Source organism: Cricetulus griseus, chromosome 4 (genome assembly GCF_003668045.3).
Source record: "Cricetulus griseus strain 17A/GY chromosome 4, alternate assembly CriGri-PICRH-1.0, whole genome shotgun sequence".
NCBI classification, from domain to species: Eukaryota; Metazoa; Chordata; class Mammalia; order Rodentia; family Cricetidae; genus Cricetulus; species Cricetulus griseus.
Genome location: NC_048597.1, coordinates 93,805,971 through 93,829,186, shown reverse-complemented (window position 1 = coordinate 93,829,186; position 23,216 = coordinate 93,805,971). Strand labels below are relative to the sequence as shown.

At 47.9% G+C, this 23,216-nt stretch overlaps 1 protein-coding gene across 1 annotated transcript in view; it reads right to left on the bottom strand.

The window, feature by feature from the left end:
• Acacb (acetyl-CoA carboxylase beta) overlaps positions 1-21,808 on the bottom strand; it is an 83,681-nt gene extending 61,873 nt beyond the window's left edge. Inside the window, exons 1-2 of the mRNA XM_027415987.2 lie at positions 21,186-21,808; positions 1,051-1,183 (exon numbers count right to left, since the gene is read on the bottom strand). Coding sequence (XP_027271788.1) covers positions 1,051-1,183; positions 21,186-21,805 — 753 coding nt within the window. The 5' untranslated portion in view covers positions 21,806-21,808. The remainder of the gene's footprint in view (positions 1-1,050; positions 1,184-21,185) is intronic.
• Positions 21,809-23,216: the final 1,408 nt, after the last annotated feature.

Below are 23,216 nucleotides of genomic sequence, written 5' to 3'. Positions count from 1 at the left end.
GGATCTCTGTGAATTTAAGGCTAACCAGGTCTACAGAGGGAGTTCCAGGCTAGTCAAGGCTACATAGTGAGATCCTGGCTCAACCCCTGAAAGTTCAAGAGATCCAGACAAAGTCTACCTGAGGCTAGCTATGACACTCTGAGAATGCAACAGCAGCCCATAGTAGGGCTGGCTGCAGAATAATCTCCAGTGAGTCCAAAATACAATGTCTAGAAGTGAAAGACGAAAGGGTATAAATCATTGGGTAGAAGGCTTGTTGCTGAGTATGCACAGAGCCCGGATTCAGTGGCCAGTACCGCATAGACTGTGTATCAGGGCACACACTTGGGAGGAGGAGGCAGGATGAACAGAAGTTCCAGTTCATCTTTGAGGTTTGAGACCAACCTGGGATACACAAAACCCTGTCTCAAAAACAAAAAACAAAAAACAAAAAATGCAATTTCTAGATCTTTCCCATGGGACTCTAAATCTGAGTGTTTGGAGCAAGATGGAGGAACCAGCAAGCCAGGTTCATCTGTTTCTCCTCTCAGCACCTTACTCTCCTTCTGTGTAATGTGATGAACCTCTGTTTCGTTTACAACCTTGGACAGCCTCTGGATCAAAGCTTGTCATGAGCGTAGCAGGAATAACCGTATGCTAGGGACCTGCTTTGTGAGGAGGAGGGGCCAGGTGAAACCTCACACATGGTAACGCTTGCTTGGCTGCACTATAGAGCATGATGTCCTGTCCTCTAGGAAGCCCAACCTCAGAGAGGGTGGGGGCAGGGCTCTATACTTTCCCACCACCAGCCCAGGAAGCAGCCCCACTTCCCCTAAGCACCCAGGATCCTCTTGACCAAGCCCATGGCCTCAGTCTCCCCTTCTGAGGAGTGGGGTAATGTACCCATGCTTAAGGGAAAGGGTGAAAAGTTCCCAAAATCAAGCAACCAGTACCCAAGCAAGTGTCCCAAGTGGTGGTTCACCCTCCCTCTAAGTGTGAAGAAAAGTCCTGAGCTGGGCCTCCAACCAAGAAAAGGGGCTCACCCCCACCTGCATAGGCACTCATCTGTACCTTCTCGATGACCCTATTGCCTCCAAAGCGGGTGACAAACTCTGCCGGGGATGCTACAGTGAAATCTCTATGTAGGTCCAGTTTCTTGTGTTCACGACCTCTCTTCACAAGGTGGAGTCCAGACATGCTGGGCCTGTGGAGAGGAAGACGGGAGCCATGAGGGAGGAAGCCTGGGGCATGCAGGGCAGAGTTGGAGCCTGGTGCTGTAAGGGCAAAACTAGTGGCTGAGAGTGTGTGTGCACACACAACTCCCTCCACACACACACACACACCCTCCACACATACACCACACACACATATACCAGACAACTCCCTATACATACATACACCACACACACACATACACCACACCCCCCTTACACACATACACCACACACACATATACCACACACACCCTACACACACACACACCCCCACACACACATATACACCACACATCCCCTACACACACACACACACCCTACATACACACACACACACACACACACCACACACACCCTACACACACACATACACCACACCCCCCTTACACACATACACCACACACACATATACCACACACACCCTACACACACACACACCCCCACACACACATATACACCACACATCCCCTACACACACACACACACCCTACATACACACACACACACACACACACCACACACACCCTACACACACACATACACCACACACATACACACACACATACACCACACACACATATACCACACACACCCTACACACACATACACCACACACATACACACACACATACACCACACACACATATACCTCACACACCCTACACACACACACAGACACACACACACATACACCACACATACCTTACACACACACACACATACACACACACACACCCTACACACATACACCACAAACACACATATACCACACACACCCTACACACACACACATACACCACACATACCCTACATACACACACACACACACATACACCACACACACACATATACCACACACACCCTACACACACACACATACACCACACACACCCTACACACACACACACATACACCACACATACCCTACATACACACACACACACACACCTATACACCACACACACCCTACACACACACACACACACACACACACACACACACACACACATACACCACACACACCCTACACACACACACCCTGCACACAATGAGGAACATGGAAGCACAAGAAGACTCCAGGTCAGAAATTGCTGTCTCAGGAAGCCTGTGCCCCTGCCCTGCACTGTTGTAACTCAGCTTTTACTTGGCACATCCCGGATTGAGGAATTTACAGCAGGGATGGACGATCAGGAATGAGATCCACATTCTGATTCTTTATTCTAACACTTGTCAAATATAGTGTGTGTGGCTTTCGTGAACTTTTAGGTATGGACTTTTTTATTATTATTAAAAGCTGAAAACAGCCAGACAGTGGTGGCACAAGACTTTAATCCCAGCACTTGGGAGGCAGAGGCAGGAGGATCTCTGTGTGTTCGAGGCCAGCCTGGTCTACAAAGCTATACAGAGAAACCTTGTCTCAAAAAATTTAAAAAAAAAAAAGCTAAAAACAATTTTTAAAAAAACATAATGCAGGGGCTGGAGAAATGGCTCAGCAGTTAGGAGCACTGGCTGTTCTTCCAGAGGACACAGGTTCAATTCAGCATCCACATGGCAGCTCACAACTGTCTGTAACTCCAGTTCCAGGGGACCTGATGCCCTCATACAGACATACATGCAGGCAAAACACCAATGTAATAAAAAAAATAAATATATTTTTAAAAAGACAGTACAGAAGTGCTTCCGACTCGGCTTTCCCTCCCGCATACACACTCACAGCCTTCCTTCCCACCCTTGGCCTAGAAGGACGGCTCCCACCAAGAAGAGGAAGCTTTGGTCGATCTATTACCAGTCAGGTCACGTGTCAACAATGTCTGGCACAATCACGGAGGGGCTTCAGGATCACACACACACACACACACACACACACACACACACACACATACACACACACACTCAAAGAAATCGGGGAAACTGAAGGAAATGGGGTTCTGGGTATGCACACTGACGGCAGACACAATGAGGCCTCTTGGCCAAAGGAAGATGGAATTATCTTCCTTGTCAGTTCTTGTGCATTTGTGAGAATGAGCAGCCACCAAACCCTCTGGACCGTGGTGACCCGAGTCCCTGTTACATGGTCACAAAAGAGCACTGGCTGCTCTTGCAGAGGACCAGGTTCAGTTCTGAGCACCCACATGGTGGCTCCCAACTTCCTGTAACTCCAACTCCAGGGATATCTTCTGACCTCAGTAGGCACTGCTCACACAGTTCACAGACATACGTGTGGGCAAACACTCATACACACAAAATAAAAACAAATAGAATCTTCAAAAAAAAATCTCTATATACAGTCACTGTGGATAAGAACTCACTGCTAAGGGTTCAGGAAACTTAAAAGCTTGAAAACAAAAGGAAAAACATATGACAAGGGAGACAAAATGGCTCAATGGGTAGAGGCGCTTGCTGCCAAGCCTGATAAACTGAGTTCAATCCCCAGGACCCATGCAGTGGCAGGAGAAAACCAACTCCTAAAAGTTGTCCTCTGACCATCACACGGGCACCAAGGCATGCACACACACACACACACACACACACACACAAAAAAAAATTAATACAATTAAAACATAAAGCACACCACAATACAGTGCATTTCCATCAAATCACGAGAGGTATAAGGCTTGTGTGTCCGAGAGTGGAGGGTCAGACTCTGTGACAAAGGGGTTTTTTGGAGGGTATGTGAGTGTTCCCTTTTGGTTTTCATAGAGCATGTGTGTTCATATGTGTGCAGGGTGTGTGTGCACATTCGTGTACAGGCATGTTGGGGCCAGTAGACAATCTTGGGTGCCATCCTCCAGACACCATCCACCTCCTTGGAGACAGTCTTCCCGTGACCTGGAGCTTACCACTTAGGCTGCAATGGCTGAATGCAAATTCCATACATCCTCTGCCTCCGCCTTCCAGCCCTGACATTTATTTAAATGGGTTTAGGGGAATCAAACTCAGGTCCCCCCAACCTGCAATACTGACTGAGCTATGTCCCCAACCCAAATGTCCCCTCCTTAGAGCATCCTATACCTTGACACACGGTGGCCCGCTGACCCCAGTGAGGACAGTAGTGGACCTGCTTCACAAGTTCCTCTCCTGAATGACATCTGTTGTTTCCAAAGCCACAGCCATTCCACTGTCCCTTGAAGCACTCAGTTTTCCCACCTGGGATATGGGGACAATAACACACACCTCACTCAATAATAGTGTTGCACGTTTACCCAGTATTAAATGAGGCTGTCTGGATCATCAGTGGAGGAAAAGAAAGGGCTCAGTGTGACACGTGGTGCACACCGAATTAATAACCTCACCTGCAGAGTCAGGGTCTACCTGCTCCTTCTCCAAGAGGAGCAACAAACCACTCGCTGAGCCCACTCCATGAAGCCCCCATCTGAACTCTATTCTAGCCTGTCAGTGACCTGCCCTGGCAGGCTGACGTTATTGTCCTTCCTCAGAAAGTCTGACCCCTCCACTCTCAGACACACAAACCTTCCACCTCCCATGATTTGATGGAAAATGTGCAGTAAGGAAAAACTCCATTTTGAGCCCCAGAATCATCTGTGGTGTCACTTTGATTCTAGGCTAGTGACAGAATCCATTCATCAGGCAGGCCGAGAGTCCATCCCTGAAAACTGTCAAGGAAGGAAGCATGCAAGACTGCAGGGGTGGCCGTGACAATGCTGGAGGCCAACCAACGCTGGCTCCAGACAGATGACCTTCCCCTGGCACTGGAGCCAATTGAAAGATAACCTTCCAGAGTGTTGTGCCTCTGGCCCAATGCTAAGCCCTGACCTTACACAGAAGGACAGGGTGAGGACCGAAATGTTCCACGGTGGCTTTGAAAATGGCTTTGAGTAGCGATCAACAACAGAAAGCCAGCTGAACACCAGCCCCAGTCAGCTGCTGGGGCACAAATCCCGGCAGCACTGTCCTGGGAGGAAATCAATGTTGTCAAGGTTGTGCAGTGGCCTGGACCTTCTCGCTGACAGCTCTCGTTCCTGCGAACGAGAGACTGCCGGTTGTTCTCAATAATGAGACAGTTTCAGGAAGGCCCACTCACCTCAACTCAGGCAGCTGACAAGCAGCAGAGCTGGGCAGGTCATCCAGCCCTATCCAACCTCAGAATTTAATATTGAGGTAGAAAAGACTGATTAGGGTGCAAAGACAAATCCTGCAACATTGCCTCTGGAAATTAGAGTGTGGCATGGGAGTCCTCAAGCAGGGCACTCTGCTCCCCGGGAGGACATGTGACAATACCTTCCTTGCTGTCACAACACAGGAAGTATGGTACCTAACAGGTCAAAATCAGAGATGCTACTTAGCCCCGTACAATGCCCAGGAGCCCAGGACGGCCCCGAGCACCAGCAGAGCTCCAGCCGGGAAACCTGGGTGGCCTAGAGCCGTCCTCCCAAGCTTCCTGGGGAACCAGCTGCCTGCAGGTCCCTTCAGCATCCCTCCAGTACCCTGTGCTTCCTCTGACACGATGAAATATTTAGATCTGAATCGGGGAGAGGTAATGCACATCTGAAATGCTGAAATCCCAGCAGAGGATCTGGGAGGCAGAGGCAGAGACAGAATTGTGAATTCATGGCCACATGGAAAGTCTCTGTCTCAACAAAATAAGTTCAAGGTGGGTCAGCAGGCTAAAAGTGATTGCCTTGAGCCTGACTACCTGAGTCTGAGCCCTTCAACACCCCCACCCCAGATAGAAGAAGAGAACCAACTCATGCAAATCGTTCTCTCTCTCTCTCTCTCTCTCTCTCTCTCTCTATCTATCTATCTCTCTATTGCTCTATCTATCTCTATTGCTCTCTATCTCTATTGCTGTCTCTCTAATAATTTTTTAAATAAATTAAATGAACACAAAGCTCCCAGGGAGATAGGGGTGCCACTCAATGGTAGAACTCTTGCCTGTGATGCAGGAGACCTTGGGTTACGATCCTAGGACCAGGGAATAAAGAATCTGGAAAAGAATGAACAGGGCCACAGTAAACTCACCCCAGGGGAGATTGGTACATAGGCCCTCCCTGTCCAGGCCCAGTGTTCTCCAACACTTAACCCCTCCTCCCATCTTCACTAGGGGGTTGCTGGGGACCAGCACCCTCACCACCACATGGTGGGAGGAAGGCAGCGTCTACACCAAGCATTTCTACACACATACACATACACGGGCATATATAGACAGACAGACAGACACACACACACACACAGCATATACAGACAGAGACAGACTCACATGGTATATACAGACACACAAGGTATACACAGACACACACACACTCACACATATACACATACATATGCATATATAGACATACACAGATAGAAATAAAAACAAATCTTACAAATAAGTAGGATACCAGATAAATAGACCTTTGGGGATTGCTACTTAGAAGTTGTAATTAAATGAATTTATTAATTTATTTAGAGAGAGCTGCGCAAACTACTGTGTTTGAGAGGACAGAGGGCAGATTTGGGGAGTCAGTTCTCTCCTTCCTCCATGCAGATTCCAAGAATTAAACTCAGGTCAGGGTTGGCGGCTGGTACCTTTACCTGCTGAGCTGTCCTGCCAGCCCAATCCTTGAGAATTTCTCAGGACATACCTGATGCCTTCTGGAATGATACCAGGTCAAGGGTGAGAAAAGACGGTCCCTGAGCCAAACTCAACCTTCCATGAATGGCATTAACAGATTTAAGTGGCTGGTAGGAAACATCCAAAGAATTCTAAATTTTGACACAACAAATTATACAAACGTCCTGTTTCAGAGTCCTTTAATGGAACACAGCCAGGCCCGTTTAATTGTGCAGCTACTGCCACTAGAAATGGCAGCGTGAGTAGCTATAAGAAGCTCTATGGTCACAAAGCGGAAAGTATTTACTACTTGGTCTTTTAGGAAAACAGCACACAGACTCTGAGCTAGACTGACATGGGGACTTTCGTATTGGCGCTTGGATGCACACCTGTAATCCCAATTCTCGGAAAGTAGACACAGGAGGGTCAGGAGATTAAGTTATCTTTAGGAGTTTAAGGCCAGCCTGGGCTATGTGAAATCATGTCTCAAAAATATCAAAAGGAGAAGGAGAGGGAAAGGGTGGGTGCTGAGGTCTAAGATGAACCCTGTCTCTAGGAGGAGAGGGTAGGTGTCCCAGGAAACTAGTTTTCTAATCCCTGGGAAATTCTACAAGCAGCAATGTACAGACCATGGCTAGATCTCTCATTAGGGAGGCCTTGGATTCTATCCCAGCACCACAGAGAAGCAAAAGGAATAAAAAAAAGGAGGCCAAGCATGGTGGCACAGGCCTTTAATCTGCATATGGAAGGCAGAGGCAGGCAGATCTCTGAGTTTGAAGCCAGCATGGTCTACAGTGTGAGTTCCAGGACAGCCAGAGCTACACAGAGAAAGCCTGCCTTGGGAAACATAAGGAAAAAGAAAGAAAGAAAAAAAAAAGGAAAAGAGAAATTGGAGGTTACGGCACGTGAAGTTGGCATGACACCTACAAAGTAAGTACTCATACCAGCACGGTAAAAGCACCCCACAAATGATAGAGGGTATCATGACCGAGTACGGTAATCTAATAAGTCTCTCTGTAACTCACATTTGTTCTGTCCATCCTGGTCACCTAGAGAGTCCCAAGATCATGAACTGGAGCTGGAGGAGATCTTCAGGGAACCCGTTTCTAGCCCTGACATGCAAGCCTGAAACTATGGTTAGCACTGAGCCCCATAGATACTGGATGGTTGGCTTGTTTTCTTACATGTACATACCTATGATAAAGTCTATCTTATAAATTAGCCATGGTAAAAGAGTCACAATAACAGGCGTGGTGGTGGTGGCAGCAGCGGCGGTCCACACCTTTAATCCCAGCACTCAGGAGGCAGAGGCAGGCGGATCTCTGTGTCTGTGAGTTCAAAACCAGCCTGGTCTATGGAGCAAGTTCCAGGACAGGCTCCAAAGCTACACAGAGAAACCCTGTCTTGAAAAAAATTTAAAATGGGGGGAGGCTATTGAAGTGACCAGACATTTGCCATACCCACTGGACAGGGAGTTTCTGGAAGATACAAGTAGTTCCTTCCAAACACAACTATACCCCTTCTTGTTTACAGAGGCAAACTTTTTTTTTTAAGATCTTATTTACTTATTATGTATACAGTCTTCTGCCTGCATGCCAGCAGAGGGCACCAGATCTCATTTAGGGTGGTTGTGAGCCACCATGTGGTTGCTGGGAATTGAACTCAGTACCTCTGGAAGAGCAGTAGTACTCTTAACCTCTGAGCCATCTCTCCAGCCCCAGAGGCAAGCTTTACATGTGTGATGTGCATATCGAACCCTGATGGACCAGGTTAGTCTACCCCAAAGAAAGTAGCAGAGGAGGAGGCAGTGACTCAGCTACAGGCTACAGCTGGCAGTGCTGTATCTACATCACAAAGAGGAGACACAGCTTGACCTGCCACTGCATGTAGTCACTGCTTGCTTTAAAGTACATCCATTTGCAGGAACATGCTGGGCCCAGTAAAAGCATGGCTCATAGAACAAGGGTTGGCAAGTCAAGTTCCAGCTAGTTGATACTTCCAAGTGTTACAACCCAGCCTCTGCCCCACTACTCAGTCATCCAGCAAAGCCCACAAGTGGTGCCACAGGCTTTCCAGAAACCAGTGAGTGTAGCTATGTGCCAATAAAACTTTATTTGTGCACTCTGACCTTTGTGTTCCCATAGTTTTCACATAAGCAGTGTTCTCTTGGTTGTTTTCAACTGTTTAAACACATAAGAACCATTGCTCTTGGGCCAGATAAACACAGATAAATTCATAATTTGTTAAGCCCACTTGAAAAGAAAGACTAAAATAAATTACAATACAATAAATTTAGTATGGTTAGATTTTATTTGCATTGAAAACAAGACTTATCTAGTATTTACTGTGGGTCCGGGTGGAATTTTATCTCCCCTCTTCTTTTTATCTATAATTGTCTAGGTTTGTGCGTTTGTTTGTTTGGGGCTTTATGTGGGCTGGTTTTCCTATATAGCCCAGGCTGGCCTCAAACTCAATCCTCCTGCCTCAGCAGTGCTGGTTTTACAAATGTGTGCTACACTCTGGGCTAAAGGGCTGCATTCGTTCCCAGCAACGAATACAGCATCCCTTTGGTGACTGTTTTAAAGTGCAATAAAATGAAAAGGGAAAAGGAAATTAACAGTCTAAAGTAGGTGGGGTTCGGGAAATGACCTTAAATACAAAGCTTGCTCGGGCTGCCTGTGTTCTCCAGAGGCTTCAGCTTCAAAGGGTGTTGCCTCCCACAAATGTCACTTTCTCAAGGCCAAAGGGACAAGGGGGGAGGGGGCACTGCGACCCAGGGATCAATCTTGAGGCATTTGTGTGCTGAGCGGTGTTCTCCAAACAACATCACTGAGTGCCCACCTAGGACGCATGTTTGCTTGCGAAGCGGGCTCCATCCTATAGCGGCCCAAGCTAAACTCGCATCTCTTTGAGAGGAAAGGGGTTCGGAAAGGCAGGGTGCTCAGGGGTGGACAGCGGACCTGTACTGGGAGGGGTGCAAGAGTTTGCAAAGGCAGTTATTAAGATCGCGGGCTTACTTACTTTCCTGTGCGTTCAGGGAAACAGACCTTGCATTTGGCGGTGCTCATGTTGCCCGGCCCACTGGACAATCCTAGCCAGCTCCCATGGGGATGAGCAGTTTGCAACCCCTAGTTGCTGGGAGCAAGTCCGGCTTCCAAGGCACAGCAGGGTCGCCAGGTCGCCACCAGAGGCGGAAGCATCCTCCTGGAGGGCCTTGGGTCGCAGCCTGCGACAGCTGCAACTAGCGGGACAGTGCGCCTCGCCGGCCATCCCGAACTGCTCCCTACTCTTCGAAACCAGAGTTTAGCCCCGCCTGGCCACGCCCTGCCGGAGTCACAAGCCTCCCACCGGGCCACTAGGCTCCACCCATGCCCTGCAGCTCCGACCACGCCCCTCACTGCAAGCCTATGCCACGCCCCGAGGGCCTCGCCTCCATCAGCTCCCGGCTCCGCCCAGGCCCCGCCTCCCCTTTCCCCGGGCTGTCCCTGCCCCCGACCTTGAGTTCCACCATAGAGCTCAAGGGCGTTTGTCGTCTTTCTCTCCAGCGACCCCAGTGAGGTGGCGGCCGAAGTTTCACAGCCCTCTACACAGTAGTCCATGGTTGGACGCGCATGGTATGGATCTGATGAAAATCCTGAAACTGAAGAGGGCGGTGCTCCTGTGCCTGTTACAGCCCTGCTAATCCCGCCCCTGTTAGCTTCCAACATGCACTGAAAGTTTTTTTTTTTTTTAAGTTACATTTATTTATTTATGGGAGGGGAGTGGACCTCCCTCAGCCAGTGTGGAGATCAGGGAACAATTTGTGGGACACGGTTCTCGCCTTCCACCACGTGGGTCCTGGGGATTGAACTCGGGTTACCAGGCTTGGTGGCAAGCGTTTTTACCCTTGGAGCCATCTCACAGCCACTGGGGCCCCTATTAAGCATCAACCAAACCGGGAAAAGCCAAGGAACCCCCTGTCTCATCTCCACCACACCTTGGCTTCACAGAGGAAGAAGGCGTGGGCCATAGAAGGGAGGCCCTCGTAAGGACAGGACTGTACCTAAGTATGACCTTAAGCGCAGCATTTAACATCCCTACAATGAAGCCTGCGGGAGGGTGGCTGAGGGCACAGCTCAGTGGTAACACTTGATGGCACCTATGTCCTGAGCTCCATGCCCAGGGCCTCCCTCTAGGGGGCCACTAAGCACCCCGCCACCATGTGAACAGGTACCCTTGCCCCAGTTATACAAGAGTCAGAGGTTCGATGTGCCCTTCAGTAGACAATTGAAGAAAAATAAAAAGGGTGGACAAAATTCTCAATTTAGATTTTCTAGAAGCCCCGCCCCTGCCCTATGGTTTTAACTTCATCTCCTCAAAAAAGGAAGAGGAGGAAGAGGGAAAAGAAGAGAAAGAGAAAAAAGAGAAAGGAAGAAAGAAAGAAAGAAGGAAAAAAGAGAAAGGAAGGAAGGGAATTCACATTGGATTGATTTTTTTTTTTTAAGTTTTAAACTAGTATGTATCCAAAAGTTTCCATCCCCTCCCACTGACCCAATTTAAAGTAATGAAAACACCATGCCGGGTGGTGGTGGCGCACACCTTTAATCCCAGCACTCGGGAGGCAAAGGCAGGTGGATCTCTGTGAGTTCAAGACCAGCCTGGTCTACAAGAGCGAGTTCCAAGACAGCCTCCAAAAGCCACAGAGAAACCCTGTCTCAACACCCCTCCCCCAAAAAAGTAATGAAGACACCCCAAACAGCCCTCCCTGCTGGCTCAGGATCCTGCAGGAGAGCCCTCCTCAGCTTCCTGACAGCTTGCTAGGTTTTTAACTCCAAACTTCCAACACTCCCTCAATGTTCTGTGGATATTCTAACCTCCCTGTTAACAGTGTGAAAGACACCTGTAACTTTCACTGTAGGCCTGGGGACAGCAGTCACACAGCCATAAGACTGAGGGAATATCGGCACCAAGCCTTGGATTTGTTTGAATTCTTTTTTGACAGGAGACAGCAAGTCATGATACTGCAGAGAGATTTGATCTCAGCACTGGTACAACAGACATATTGACAGCATGGACACTCGGGTATAGCCAGTAAGAGTGGAGCTTTACAAGTGTGGTCTTCTTCCCTAGCCCCATACTCCAGCCTAGTGTGGAGAAGTAACCAGATGAAGCACACCCCAACTGATCCCCGGGGCTGTATTTTTCCAAACCACCAAGGTCATCAGAAGCATGCAGGTCTGAGAAAACACTGGGGTCACATTCTATTTTGGTTTTTCTTCTGGTGCCCAGGCTGGCTTTAAACCCTCGGGTTTGGGCCATCCTCCTGCCTCAGCCATTCTTCGAGGCCAGACTCTAGGAGGCATCACCACACCCTGCCTGGGTTTACTATTAAGGAATAAAGATGGGAAGATGGAAGGAAGGAAGGAAGGAAGGAAGGAAGGAAGGAAGGAAGGAAGGAATTCCCTGGTGTACCACTCTGCCTGCATGTAAAACAATGGTTGTGCTTTCCTCTGTCTTTTCTTTCCCTTTTTTTATTTTAGTTGTTTTTTGTTTGTTTGTTTGTTTGTTTGTTTGTTTGTTTTCTGAGACAGGGTGTCAGGTAGCTGAGGCTGACCTTGAACTCCCAACCTTCTTGCCTCAGCCTCCCATGTGCTGGGATTATAGGCATGAACCATCCCCCAAATGGCTGTGCTTTTGAATGAAACAACTCACGTAGAGCTGGGCCCCACCTCATTGTTAAGCCTTCCTCTTGGGCTATCAGCAGCTAAATTAAACTTTTGGTATTGCAGACAGAAAATCTTGGTCAGTGGCAAGCCACATGCATATCTACAAGAGACCAGCCGTGGGGTGGAAAGCTGTGTGTTAATGACCTTGACTGAGTCGCTTCTCTGCACTTTCTGATCTATAAAAACATCCTACAATTTGCTTGTGAAGGACCAAAAATTCAAATTAATAAAAGTTTATAAAGGAAAATTTAACTCCTTAAATCAGGAGTGCTATGACTGATCCCCTGCCCTCAGAGAAGCAGAGGTGACTGCCCATCACTCCGGTTAACATTCCTTTGCTAATTGTTGGTTGTAAAGGTGCCCTGGTGGTTGTAAAGATTCCCCAGCCCGGGGGATAATTGACAGACCCTGTAACCCCCCCCAAAAAAACAACCTATGCCCTGTCTTATCTCAGTCAAATGTATCTCCCTTAAAATGTATAGTTACTAACTCTGTACTTTGTAAGACCTTAAGTAACCATAGAAACTCTGTAATTTGTGGCCTCCAACTAAAGGACCCCAGCCTAAGATGTTTTCTTTGCAGATTGCAGTCAGCCACCTGAAAGGAGCTAATCAGAACTGTTACCTCGCTCACCCCAGACCCCATCCATTTGCAGTTTTTGCCTTTAAGAAGCCCCTAGCTCTCAGCTGGGGTCCAGCTCCTCTGCTCTTGTGTGAGTAACATGCTGGGCCCCGATGCGCCAGTTATTGAATAATATAGCCTCTTGCTGTTTGCATCAAGTTCTCATCTCTGCCTGGTGACTGGGGGTCGCCGCTCCTGAGTGTTCACCCTAGGATTCCACCCTGTGGGGGTCTTACATTTGGAGGTCCCACCGAGATCCACGACCACCCCTCACCTGCACAGAGTCGACCTTGGAGGTAAGAGGGTACCCTAGTCTGTCTCGTCTACTGTTTGCCAGCTCTGTCTATTCTGTAAAAGCGCTTTCAGGTCTTTGGTTTCCAGTTGTCCTGGCGGTCGTGAGACTGCTTGGAGTGCGATTGGTAGATGTGCTTGGAGGGCCGCAGACTGCTGTCCTGGGGGACACCCCAGGAGGAGTAACGGAGGCCCAGGGACGCTTGGGACCCTCTTCGGATAGCAGCAATTACAGCCACCTGTTTTTGCCACCCGTTCACTTGGTACTGTTGCCGCAGTGTCTGTTCTTCTCTGTCTACTCTGTTTCTGTGTGTTTGTCTGTTTAATTGTGTAAATGTAAAAGTCCTATGTTGGGTTTGCTAGCGAAATTTGTAGGAGGGAGACTTGATGGGACCAAGTTGCCTGCTCCATCTGGAAGGGGACCCAAGGGGGTGTCGCCCAATCTGTAGGGCGTGGACTTGGTCGTGGACCCAGTTGTTCCCCATGTGGCTAGCCATCTGAAATTCTGAATGGGACCCTAGTCTAGTCTGTGCTGTGTGTTTGTTAAGCCTGCCTTTGTCTTTTGTCCTGACTCTGGAGGTCTTTCAGAACAGCTGCTGCTCTGGACTCCAACAGTCTCAGTCTCTCTCTCTCTCTCTCTCTCTCTCTCTCTCTCTCTCTCTCTGTCCTTACCGCCCATGCACGTGGCATGTGTGGGTCAGGGGTCTTTTTCTTGCTGCCCTGAGCACATGGTGTGCGGGACAGGAGTTCCTCTACCATATGCCATGGGTTGGGGTGTGCTACGGCAGAGTCCCCTGTCTCCGAACACTTGGTGAGGCTGCTGCTCTGAGTTCCAACCACTGCTGTAGCCCCCACAGCTGAGCCTGGCTGGCACAGGTGAGTCTATCTCTTCATCCTCACCTGCCTGTCTGTGAGGCATGCAAAGTGGGCCTCTCTCTACCCCAACTGCCATTGGTTAAATAGGGGGTTCGATTGAGAACTTCCATTGGTAAAATAGGAAGTTCATTTAAAGACTTCCATTGGTAAATCTAGGAATCTTGGTACGGGGGCCTTTTCTTTTTTGTCTCAGAGCTGTGTTTGTTGTTTGTTGTTTGTCTGTTTGTCTTGTCTTGACAGACGATGACTTGGGACAGAATCTAACAGGACAGACCGCTTCCCTTTGAAAAACAGAGACTTTCCTTCCTCAATGGCTCCAGGCAGGAAGTTACAGCCTGGCAGAGAACAGTATTCTCTGACTCCTTGCAGGACCTGAGCACAGCCTGAGCTGTCGGCCTTCTGATGGAGGCTCCTAGGGCTAGACAAAAGCCTGCAAAACAGCTGACACCCTGGCTGGTCCAGAAGGCTTGGTGCAGGAGCTGCACTGAGCAGGACTCACCCTGCCCCTCCCTCCCTGCAGGAGGACAATGGCCTGTCGGCATGCAGCATGTGCATCCTTCACTGAGGCGTCTGTCCGTGGCCAGTGCACGGGTGACAAGCCTCTGGAGAAAGATGCCCATGGGGCATACACCGGGCTGGCCAAATGGTGAGTGCCTCCAAGTCTAAGTGTGCTCATCTGGCCATCCATTCCTGGGAAGCTGAGGCCACAGCAAGTCTAGCAGCCAGCAGGGCCCAAGTGGGCACAGAGGGTCTGTGACTGCCGGAGGGAGAGGTGCCATCAATGTTGCTGAGCCACTCAGGGAATGTTGCCAGTGTTGCCCCTGCACTGTTGCCCAATGGAGTGCAGAGAGCAATACTGCAGCAGGGGTGGCACTTGACTGCTAGTGAGGCCTAAAGGGTGTGTGTGAACCTTTAGAGACTTTGCTGCTCTTAGGAAAGCCATTGTCCCCCAAAGTTGACACTCACTGGCTCACCTGCCTGTCATGGCTCCCTCCCATGCTATCCGATAGGATTCCTACACCCTGACTTGAAAGTTGCCCACTCCTAGCCAAGCAGGCTTGGCTTTGTGATGTAAAGTTACAGCCTGTGGATGTTAGGGTCCTGTTATGACACTGTAGCCTGACTTCCCTCCACCAGGACTGCTCTGGTCATTCAGATTCAAGGGTTGGTTACAAATTATTATAAATTAGGATAATAAAAAATTGTTTTTCAAAACACTGGCAGCCAAGGACACTTTGTACCCACCAGCGCTGCCTCCCTTTCTTCCTAAGCCAAATTATGTTAAATTATGCCCTTTTGTATACTTTGGGAAGCTTTGACGTTAAAATAAAAGTCAAAGATACATTATGTTTAAAAAATGATAAATAAACAAGTTTGTTGGTTATAGTCAAACTAAGTACTAATGATTAATAACAGGGATAAACCTGACTCAGTCCCCTGTATATGTTTTCAAAGGTTAAGCTTAATACAGTAACTAAAAACAAGTTGCCAGATTTACCTAGGCAGACTTCTAATACTACAGAGATCTGCAGAATATGGCATGTAAAGTGCTAACTAAAAAGCTTATAATATCAGACAGAGAATTCCAGATCCTGAAAGTGACCCAAGGTCTCTAAAGAAGATTATGGGGCTCCATGGATTGTGACAACGCTGACCAGTGAGCATGATGCTCAGATGCTACACCTGTTGCCAGGCAGAACTGGGCTCAGACTGTGGACAGGCTACAGGACACTGGAGAATTGATTGCACCACCTTGGCCTAGACAAAATAAGGTCAGTCTTTTCCATGTCCCTCTTCCACAGAGAAAAAAACTCTCACTTTATGGACCTGACGAAGATTTACTTCTGCCCTCAATGCTATTGAGACTTGGGTATGGCTAGCTATATCTGGACTGGACCCTGTCATTTTTTAATAGATTCAAAAGTTACATGGAATTTATCCTTCTCAGATCTCTGATAGTATTGATGGTTAGACTAGCTATGACTTTTGTCAGCTTGGCAATATCAGTCAACTTTGTTACAGCTCCTAAATAAGGATCTGAGGATATAAAGACATATAAGTCTTAATGACATAAAAATATAAGTTTAAAAATATAAAAGTTCAGAGCTTAATATTTAATAAAGTTTTGATTAGCTGGTAGAATGGTGGCTACCAACTGTTAAGTCACAAGCTCAAGGTTTTAAGATTTATTTTGGTTGCCAGCTAAGTATAAGCATAAAGTGCTTTTCATCAGGCTTAAGGCACCCCTGTTCAATCTCTACCTGGATCTCTCAGGACAGAAGAAAAATGTACAAGTTTCTAACCCAAATCTGTAGGGTTTTTTTTTGCTAGAACTCAAAGGTATAAATATATTTTTGCTGTTTTACAGATACACAATATCTGCTTTTTCTGCAATGTGGATTTCAGTACAGATTGGTAAGGGTAAAATGTCTAGAACTTTTATGTCCTATTATATAATAAAGTTCGTAAAGGCTTCAGAGAATCAAAAGTCATAAAGCTTGGATCCACTTCTCACAGGTAAAAAGGACTCCAGATAAGTACAACTTTTGTTATCCCATCCTGAGGGTGGGATTTTCTCCTTTGTCTTGGAACTCCTGTCCTTCTTGACCACTAAAAATATGGGCCTAAGAGTTCCATATAAGTTTTAACTTCTGTTTGCAGTTTAAACATGTCTCAACAGATTTCCACTTCTGGCAGACAAATATCAGTTACTGACTACAGCCTGCTCCTAAAGACTGCCAGCCCTGGACTTGCTGTGAATGTGAACCAGCCCAGCCAATGTGAACACCCCCTGTCTCTTCAACAGAGTCTGCTAACCAGCTGCTTCCCCATTGCCTGAATTCCCTTTGCTTTTGACTAGCATTTCAACTCTCTTGGGTCCCTAACTGTGTCCCAAAGTCAGAAAGAAGTAGCATGGGAAAGAATACATCGCCCATTTTCCCTGGTTGAAATGCTAAGTCAAAATAAACTCCCTTACATAGGGAATGCCAATGTCACTCCCTCAGAAAAATTGGAAGGACTAGAGAAGCACCAAAGGGTGAGAGAGGCCAACCAAAGCTGGTTTAAAAGCTGATACAGCAGGTCCCCTTGGTTCACTACCCTGGTCTCCTCATTGCTAGGGCCTAACATTATTGTCTTGTTACTTCTCACTTTTAGTCCTTGTATTCTCAACCGCCTAGTGACTTTCCTTCGTAAGAGAGTACGTGCAGTCCAGGTACTGATGCTGCGCCAGCAATACCACTCACTTCCCGATGGGGACGCCGGAGAGACAGCAATTCCATGATTGGAATCTCCAAAAAGAAAAGGGGAGAATGAAGGACCAAAAATTCAAATTAATAAAAGTTTATAAAGGAAAATTTAACTCCTTAAATCAGGAGTTAAATTTTACTCTTACCAATCTGTCCTATTATATAATAAAGTTCACATAGGCTTCAGAGGATCAAAAGTCATAAAGCTTGGATCCAGCCCCATGCCCTGTCTTATCTCAGTCAAATGTATCTCCCTTAAAATGTATAGTTACTGACTAACTCTGTACTTTGTAAGACCTTAAGTAACCATAGAAACTCTGTAATTTGTGGCCTCCAACTAAAGGACCCCAGCCTAAGATGTTTTCTTTGCAGATTGCAGTCAGCCACCTGAAAGGAGCTAATCAGAACTGTTACCTCGCTCACCCCAGACCCCATCCATTTGCAGTTTTTGCCTTTAAGAAGCCCCTAGCTCTCAGCTGGGGTCCAGCTCCTCTGCTCCTGTGTGAGTAACATGCTGGGCCCCAATGCGCCAGTTATTGAATAATATAGCCTCTTGCTGTTTGCATCAAGTTCTCGTCACTGCCTGGTGACTGGGGGACCGCCACTATTGAGTGTTCACCCCAGGGTACCACCCCGTGGGGGTCTTTCACTTGCACCAAAAGAAAACTAAGGGATAAGGCTCTAGCTCAGCTGGTAGTGTGTTCCCAGCACCAAGGAAGGCCAGCTCAATCTCCTGCACTGTGTAAGTACTTGGAGCCACATGCCTATGATCCCAGCATGTGGGAGTAGGAAGATCAGGTGGCCAAGCACACCATTGACACACAACAGCCCACGTTCAATCCTCAGGACTCACAAGGTAGAAGAACTGACTCCTGACTGTTCTCTGACCTCCACACACTCCATGGCACATGTGCACAATCACACACATACTGCACATACCACACACTACAGCACAACCATACAACCTACACACACACTACATACCTGACCACACACCTACACACACTAACACACATACTACACACACTAAAACATACACACTACACCTGCAGCCACATACACACACACACACACACACACACACACACACACAATCCAAACACTTGCTATGGCTACCGCATGCTGAGGACTTGTTCTAGTACATGACACACAGCACATGGTCCTCTCTTTGAAACTCCTAGGCCCCAGTGTGCTTTGGGATTTGCAATGTGTTTTTTAGAAAGGTTAAATTGCATTCTCCATGTTATCACAGTGATATTTCAGCAACAGGAAGGGCAGGCCTGCAGGTAAGACAGCTCACCACTGACGGAGAAAGTTCCCTTTCATAACTTTATACTCAGTATCACAGTGTCGTGAGCCTGAACCCAGCCTGTCCCACTCAATCCACCCCACAGCATGCAGTCAACACCATGGTAAGTCCCTGTTAGGAAAACAAGAAGCCGAGGCTGGTTTGAAACCAGGTAGCTTACACCAGGCCCACTGTGGAGCAAGACTATGGGTGCACAGTCATTAGGATGGGTCACAGTGCATCCAGGGTTTGTGACCTGCATTTCAGAGACTACAAGAAACTGTTTTGGCACACCTCGTGATGTGCTTACTGGCTCTGTTTCTATGAGTTATGTGAGAATTTCAACTCTCAAGGACCAAGCAAGTCCAGGAAAGGGCCAGAGAGCATCAATATCCACCAACCTATTCATCCAGCCACCTATTCATGTAGCCATCCAGTCATCCATCCTTCCACCTACTCATTCATCTGTCTAGTCACCACCCACTATCTATTCAGCTGTCGACCTACATATGTCCATCAGTCTTCCATCCATCTATCTAACCTCCCATTCATCCATCCATCCACCCATCAGCCCATCCATCCAATTCATTCATCTGTCTACCTATCTACCCAGTGATCCATCATCCATCCATCCATCCGTTTCCACATTTGTCCAAGTATTCTGCCTGCCTCCAGAATGCAGATTTTGTCTGTAGAGAGTACACATTGCTTATTTTGTCCACGCATTTGGCAAATGTTCAAAGGCTACTTTCAGCCAGTGCTGGGCTAGGTGGTGAGGAAAGACAGATCCTGCACTCAGGGACTTGCTTCCCAGCACAGGAGAGAGGTGACACACAAAGAACCAGATAAAGACGTAAGAGGCATAACTGAGGTTGTGAAAACAACAATACAGTGTGGGAGGTAAAGAAACTAGGATCTGGATACTTTAAAGGTGGGTCAGGGACAGCGATCGCTGGACGGCAGGACTCGTTACAAAATGAAAAGGAGGAGGCCAGTCCTCCCTAGATACCACCAGGAATTCTAAGATACTGACAGCAGAGTCAAAGCGCATGTCTGCCACTGAGAGTGCAAGTCCCAAGCCAAACATGGTCGTCACAGGCCTTTAATCCCAACACTCGGTAGGCAGAGGCAGGTGGATCTCTGTGAGTTCAAGGCCAGTCTGGTCTACAGAGTGAGTTCCAGGACAGCCAGGGCTACACAGAGAAACCCGTCTCAATGAACAAAAGAAGAGAAGGGTATAATTCCTGCTATGGGACGGCCAGCCCTGGTGGGAACAAAGGAGCCTTTAGTGTAGACGGAGTACAGACAAGAGGGGAGGGCTCTGGGAAGGTAAGGACACAGTAGGAAGACAAGGAGCTTCTGCCTGTCACTGGTCTGGCAGGAAGAGGTCCATCCAGGAGGTGGCTGCCTGAAGTAGAGCTGGAGCCAGAGGGCTTGATCAGAAACCACAAAAGGCCACAGACATGTCATTTCTTCCACGGTTCTCACAGAAAGGCAGGGCCCTGGGCAGACACTTAGGCTTTCTCCCAGGCCTTCTCTAGCTGTGTTTGAAATGGGCGAAAGCCGAGATCATCAGCTAAACCTCTCTACTCAGGGTGTCCTTCCACACAAACTGGGTATCCCAAGATTTTCGGAGACTAGCTAGCAGCTGCTGCAGTGTGAGTGTAACACCCCCTCCCCAGAAAGTTCTCATGTTGAACTCATATCTGGAGACAGGGCCTTGGGGAATTAGGATCAGATGAGATCATGAGGCTGTGATGGCACTGATGGCTTTAGAAGAGGAAGTGGGACCTGAGCTGGCACGCTGGCCTGTCTGCCCATCTGTCTCTGCCATATTAGGGTGCTAGGCAAAGCCCACACCAAATAGGCAGCAGGGCCTAATCCTACTCCTGAACATCTCAGAACCAATGACATGCTTTTTGTTTTTTAAGACACGGTTTCTCTGTGTAGCTTCAGCTGCCCTGGAACTCGCTCTGGAGACCACGCTGGCCTCAGACTCACAGAGATCCACCTGACTCTGCTTCCTGAGTGCTGGGATTAAAGGTGTGTGCCACCACCACTCGCTGGTAACTAGTCACCCGCAGGATCATCTTCCTCAGCTAGACTGAGAGCTCTAGAAAGCCACTTTGCTAGCATTGGTCACTGTGCACACAGCAGGTGAATGAAGCAGGTGCACACGGCAAGCCCACACAGCAGGTGCACAGAGAAGGTGCACAATTAGTCATTCTGAAAGGAGGGAACAGGAAGCAAAGAAGTCAGGTCTTGCCTTCTTCTCTTCCACATAGCTACCCTCAGGTGCTGGCAGATGGGAGGGAGGAGCTGGGGAAGGGTGCAAATCCTACTGTAAACCAAGGATACAAATGTTACTCTAAGTTCTCTACCATCTCCCAGTGTGAAAAGGTCCATTACCTCATAGTGGGTGGGTCACTTGAGTTTAGTGCAGCCTCCAGGGACAGGGTGCCCAGGCTGGGCCTGCTACCCTTCCGGGGGGAATCCCTGAAGGAACCAGCGATGGGGTCCTCATCAGAGGAGTTGTCATCGAAGGAGCCCAGGATAAAGTTGGTCATCAGCTGTCTCTTGATATGTGCCTGCTTCTTGTCCTCTCTGGAGGGAGATTTGGCTTGCTGGCCTGGAGGCCTGGCTGGAAAGGATGAACCATTGGTATCTGGGACCTTTGGGTCTTGGAGTTCTGGGGAGGGCCAGGTGTCATTGGAAGACAGAGGGTTCCTTGGAGGCTTCTGATGGGAGGGTGGCAGGGCGTTCTTCTGCCAACTGGCATCTCTGGGACCTCTGTGGGAGGCCGGTTCCTCCTGGTCAGTAGTCTTTGACAGAGAGCTGCAGTCGCCATGTTTTTGCAGCGGCTCCCCTGACCTGTCTGAGGCTGGAAAGGTCTCCTCACTTGAAAAGAGGCTTGCTTCCACCTCACTTTTGGTGGGTGGCTCGGAGTCTGTCATTGTCCCCCAGATTTTTAACCAGGAAAACGTCAGGCAGGAGAAAACAAGGCAGGTTAGGAAGAGAAGCAAGACCATTCAGACAACCTGTCAAGAGAAGAGAGAGCTCAGTTATGACCAACAGATGTCTCTCCTAATGCAGCAAGTGGGGCAACGGTATCGGGGTCCCTATACTGGAGTAACACTGAGCAGAAAGATGGGGTTCTCTGCTGACCTTAGCTCCTGTCGTGCTCTGTGGCCCAGGACATGCTGTTAACCTCCTGGATGTGGCTTGAATGTGTCCTCTCAAAGTTCATGTATGATTCCCAATTAAGCAGTGCTGGGAGGTGATCAGAAAGGATGTATCTGTTCTCTATAAATTACAGTCTCAGATATTTTAAGATCACACACCAAAATATGCTTAACATAAGCCACACGAGAAGGGACTAAAGAAGGTAATATACCATAAAGGACTTTGTTCTAGAAGCATTATTTACTACATCAAAAATGTGGAAACTATTCAAATGTTCTTTAAGGCCCAGCATGGTGACGCACACCTTTGATCCCAGAACTCAGGAAGCAGAGGCAGGAGCCAGCCTAGGATATGTACTGAGACCCTGTTTCAAAAACAAAAGCCAAATACCTTTCAACTGATGAATAAACAAATGTGGCACGTCTACACAACGGAGCATTACTCGGCCACAAAAAAGGAACGAAGCCATCTGTGGTCCTCACTGCAGCATGGCTGAATCTGAAAACCTTACGCCGATCATGAAAAAACACAGATTGTGGGCTGGAGAGATGGCTCAGCGGTTAAGAGCACTGACTGTTCTTCCAGAGGTCCTGAGTTCAATTCCCAGCAACCACATGGTGGCTCACAACCACCTTGAATGAGATCTGGTGCCCTCTGCTGGCATGCAGGCAGAAGATTGTATACGTAATAAATAAATAAATAATCAAAAAAAAAAAAAAACAAAAACAAAACCACAGATTGTGATTCTGTTTCTTCAAAATGTCCAGACTAGGCCAATCCATGCAGACAGGAAGATTAGTGGTTACTGAGGGACAGTGGGATGGGGATGATGGCTAAAAGGTACATCGTCTCTGTTCGGGGAGATGGAATTGAAAATGTTCTAATGCCAATTGTGACGACAAGCACTCTGAGCATACTAACAGCATTGGCTTGTTCTATTTTTTGGATGTATTTATTTTATGTATATGAGTTTTTGCCTCATGTATGTATGTGCGCCATGTGTGTACCTGGTGCTCTCGGAGGTCAAAAGAGAGCATCAGATCTCCAGGAGTTAGGGATGGTTGTGAGCCAGCATGTGGGTGCTGGGAACTGAACCTGGGTTCTCTGCAAGAGTGGCTCTGACCGCTGAGCCATCTCTCCAGCCTTACTAATTTGCTCTTTTTAAATTTTAGTTATTTTTATTTTATTTGTGTTGGTGTTATATGTTATATACATGTCTTTAATACTATGTAAATTACTTCTGTGATCTGTAAATAA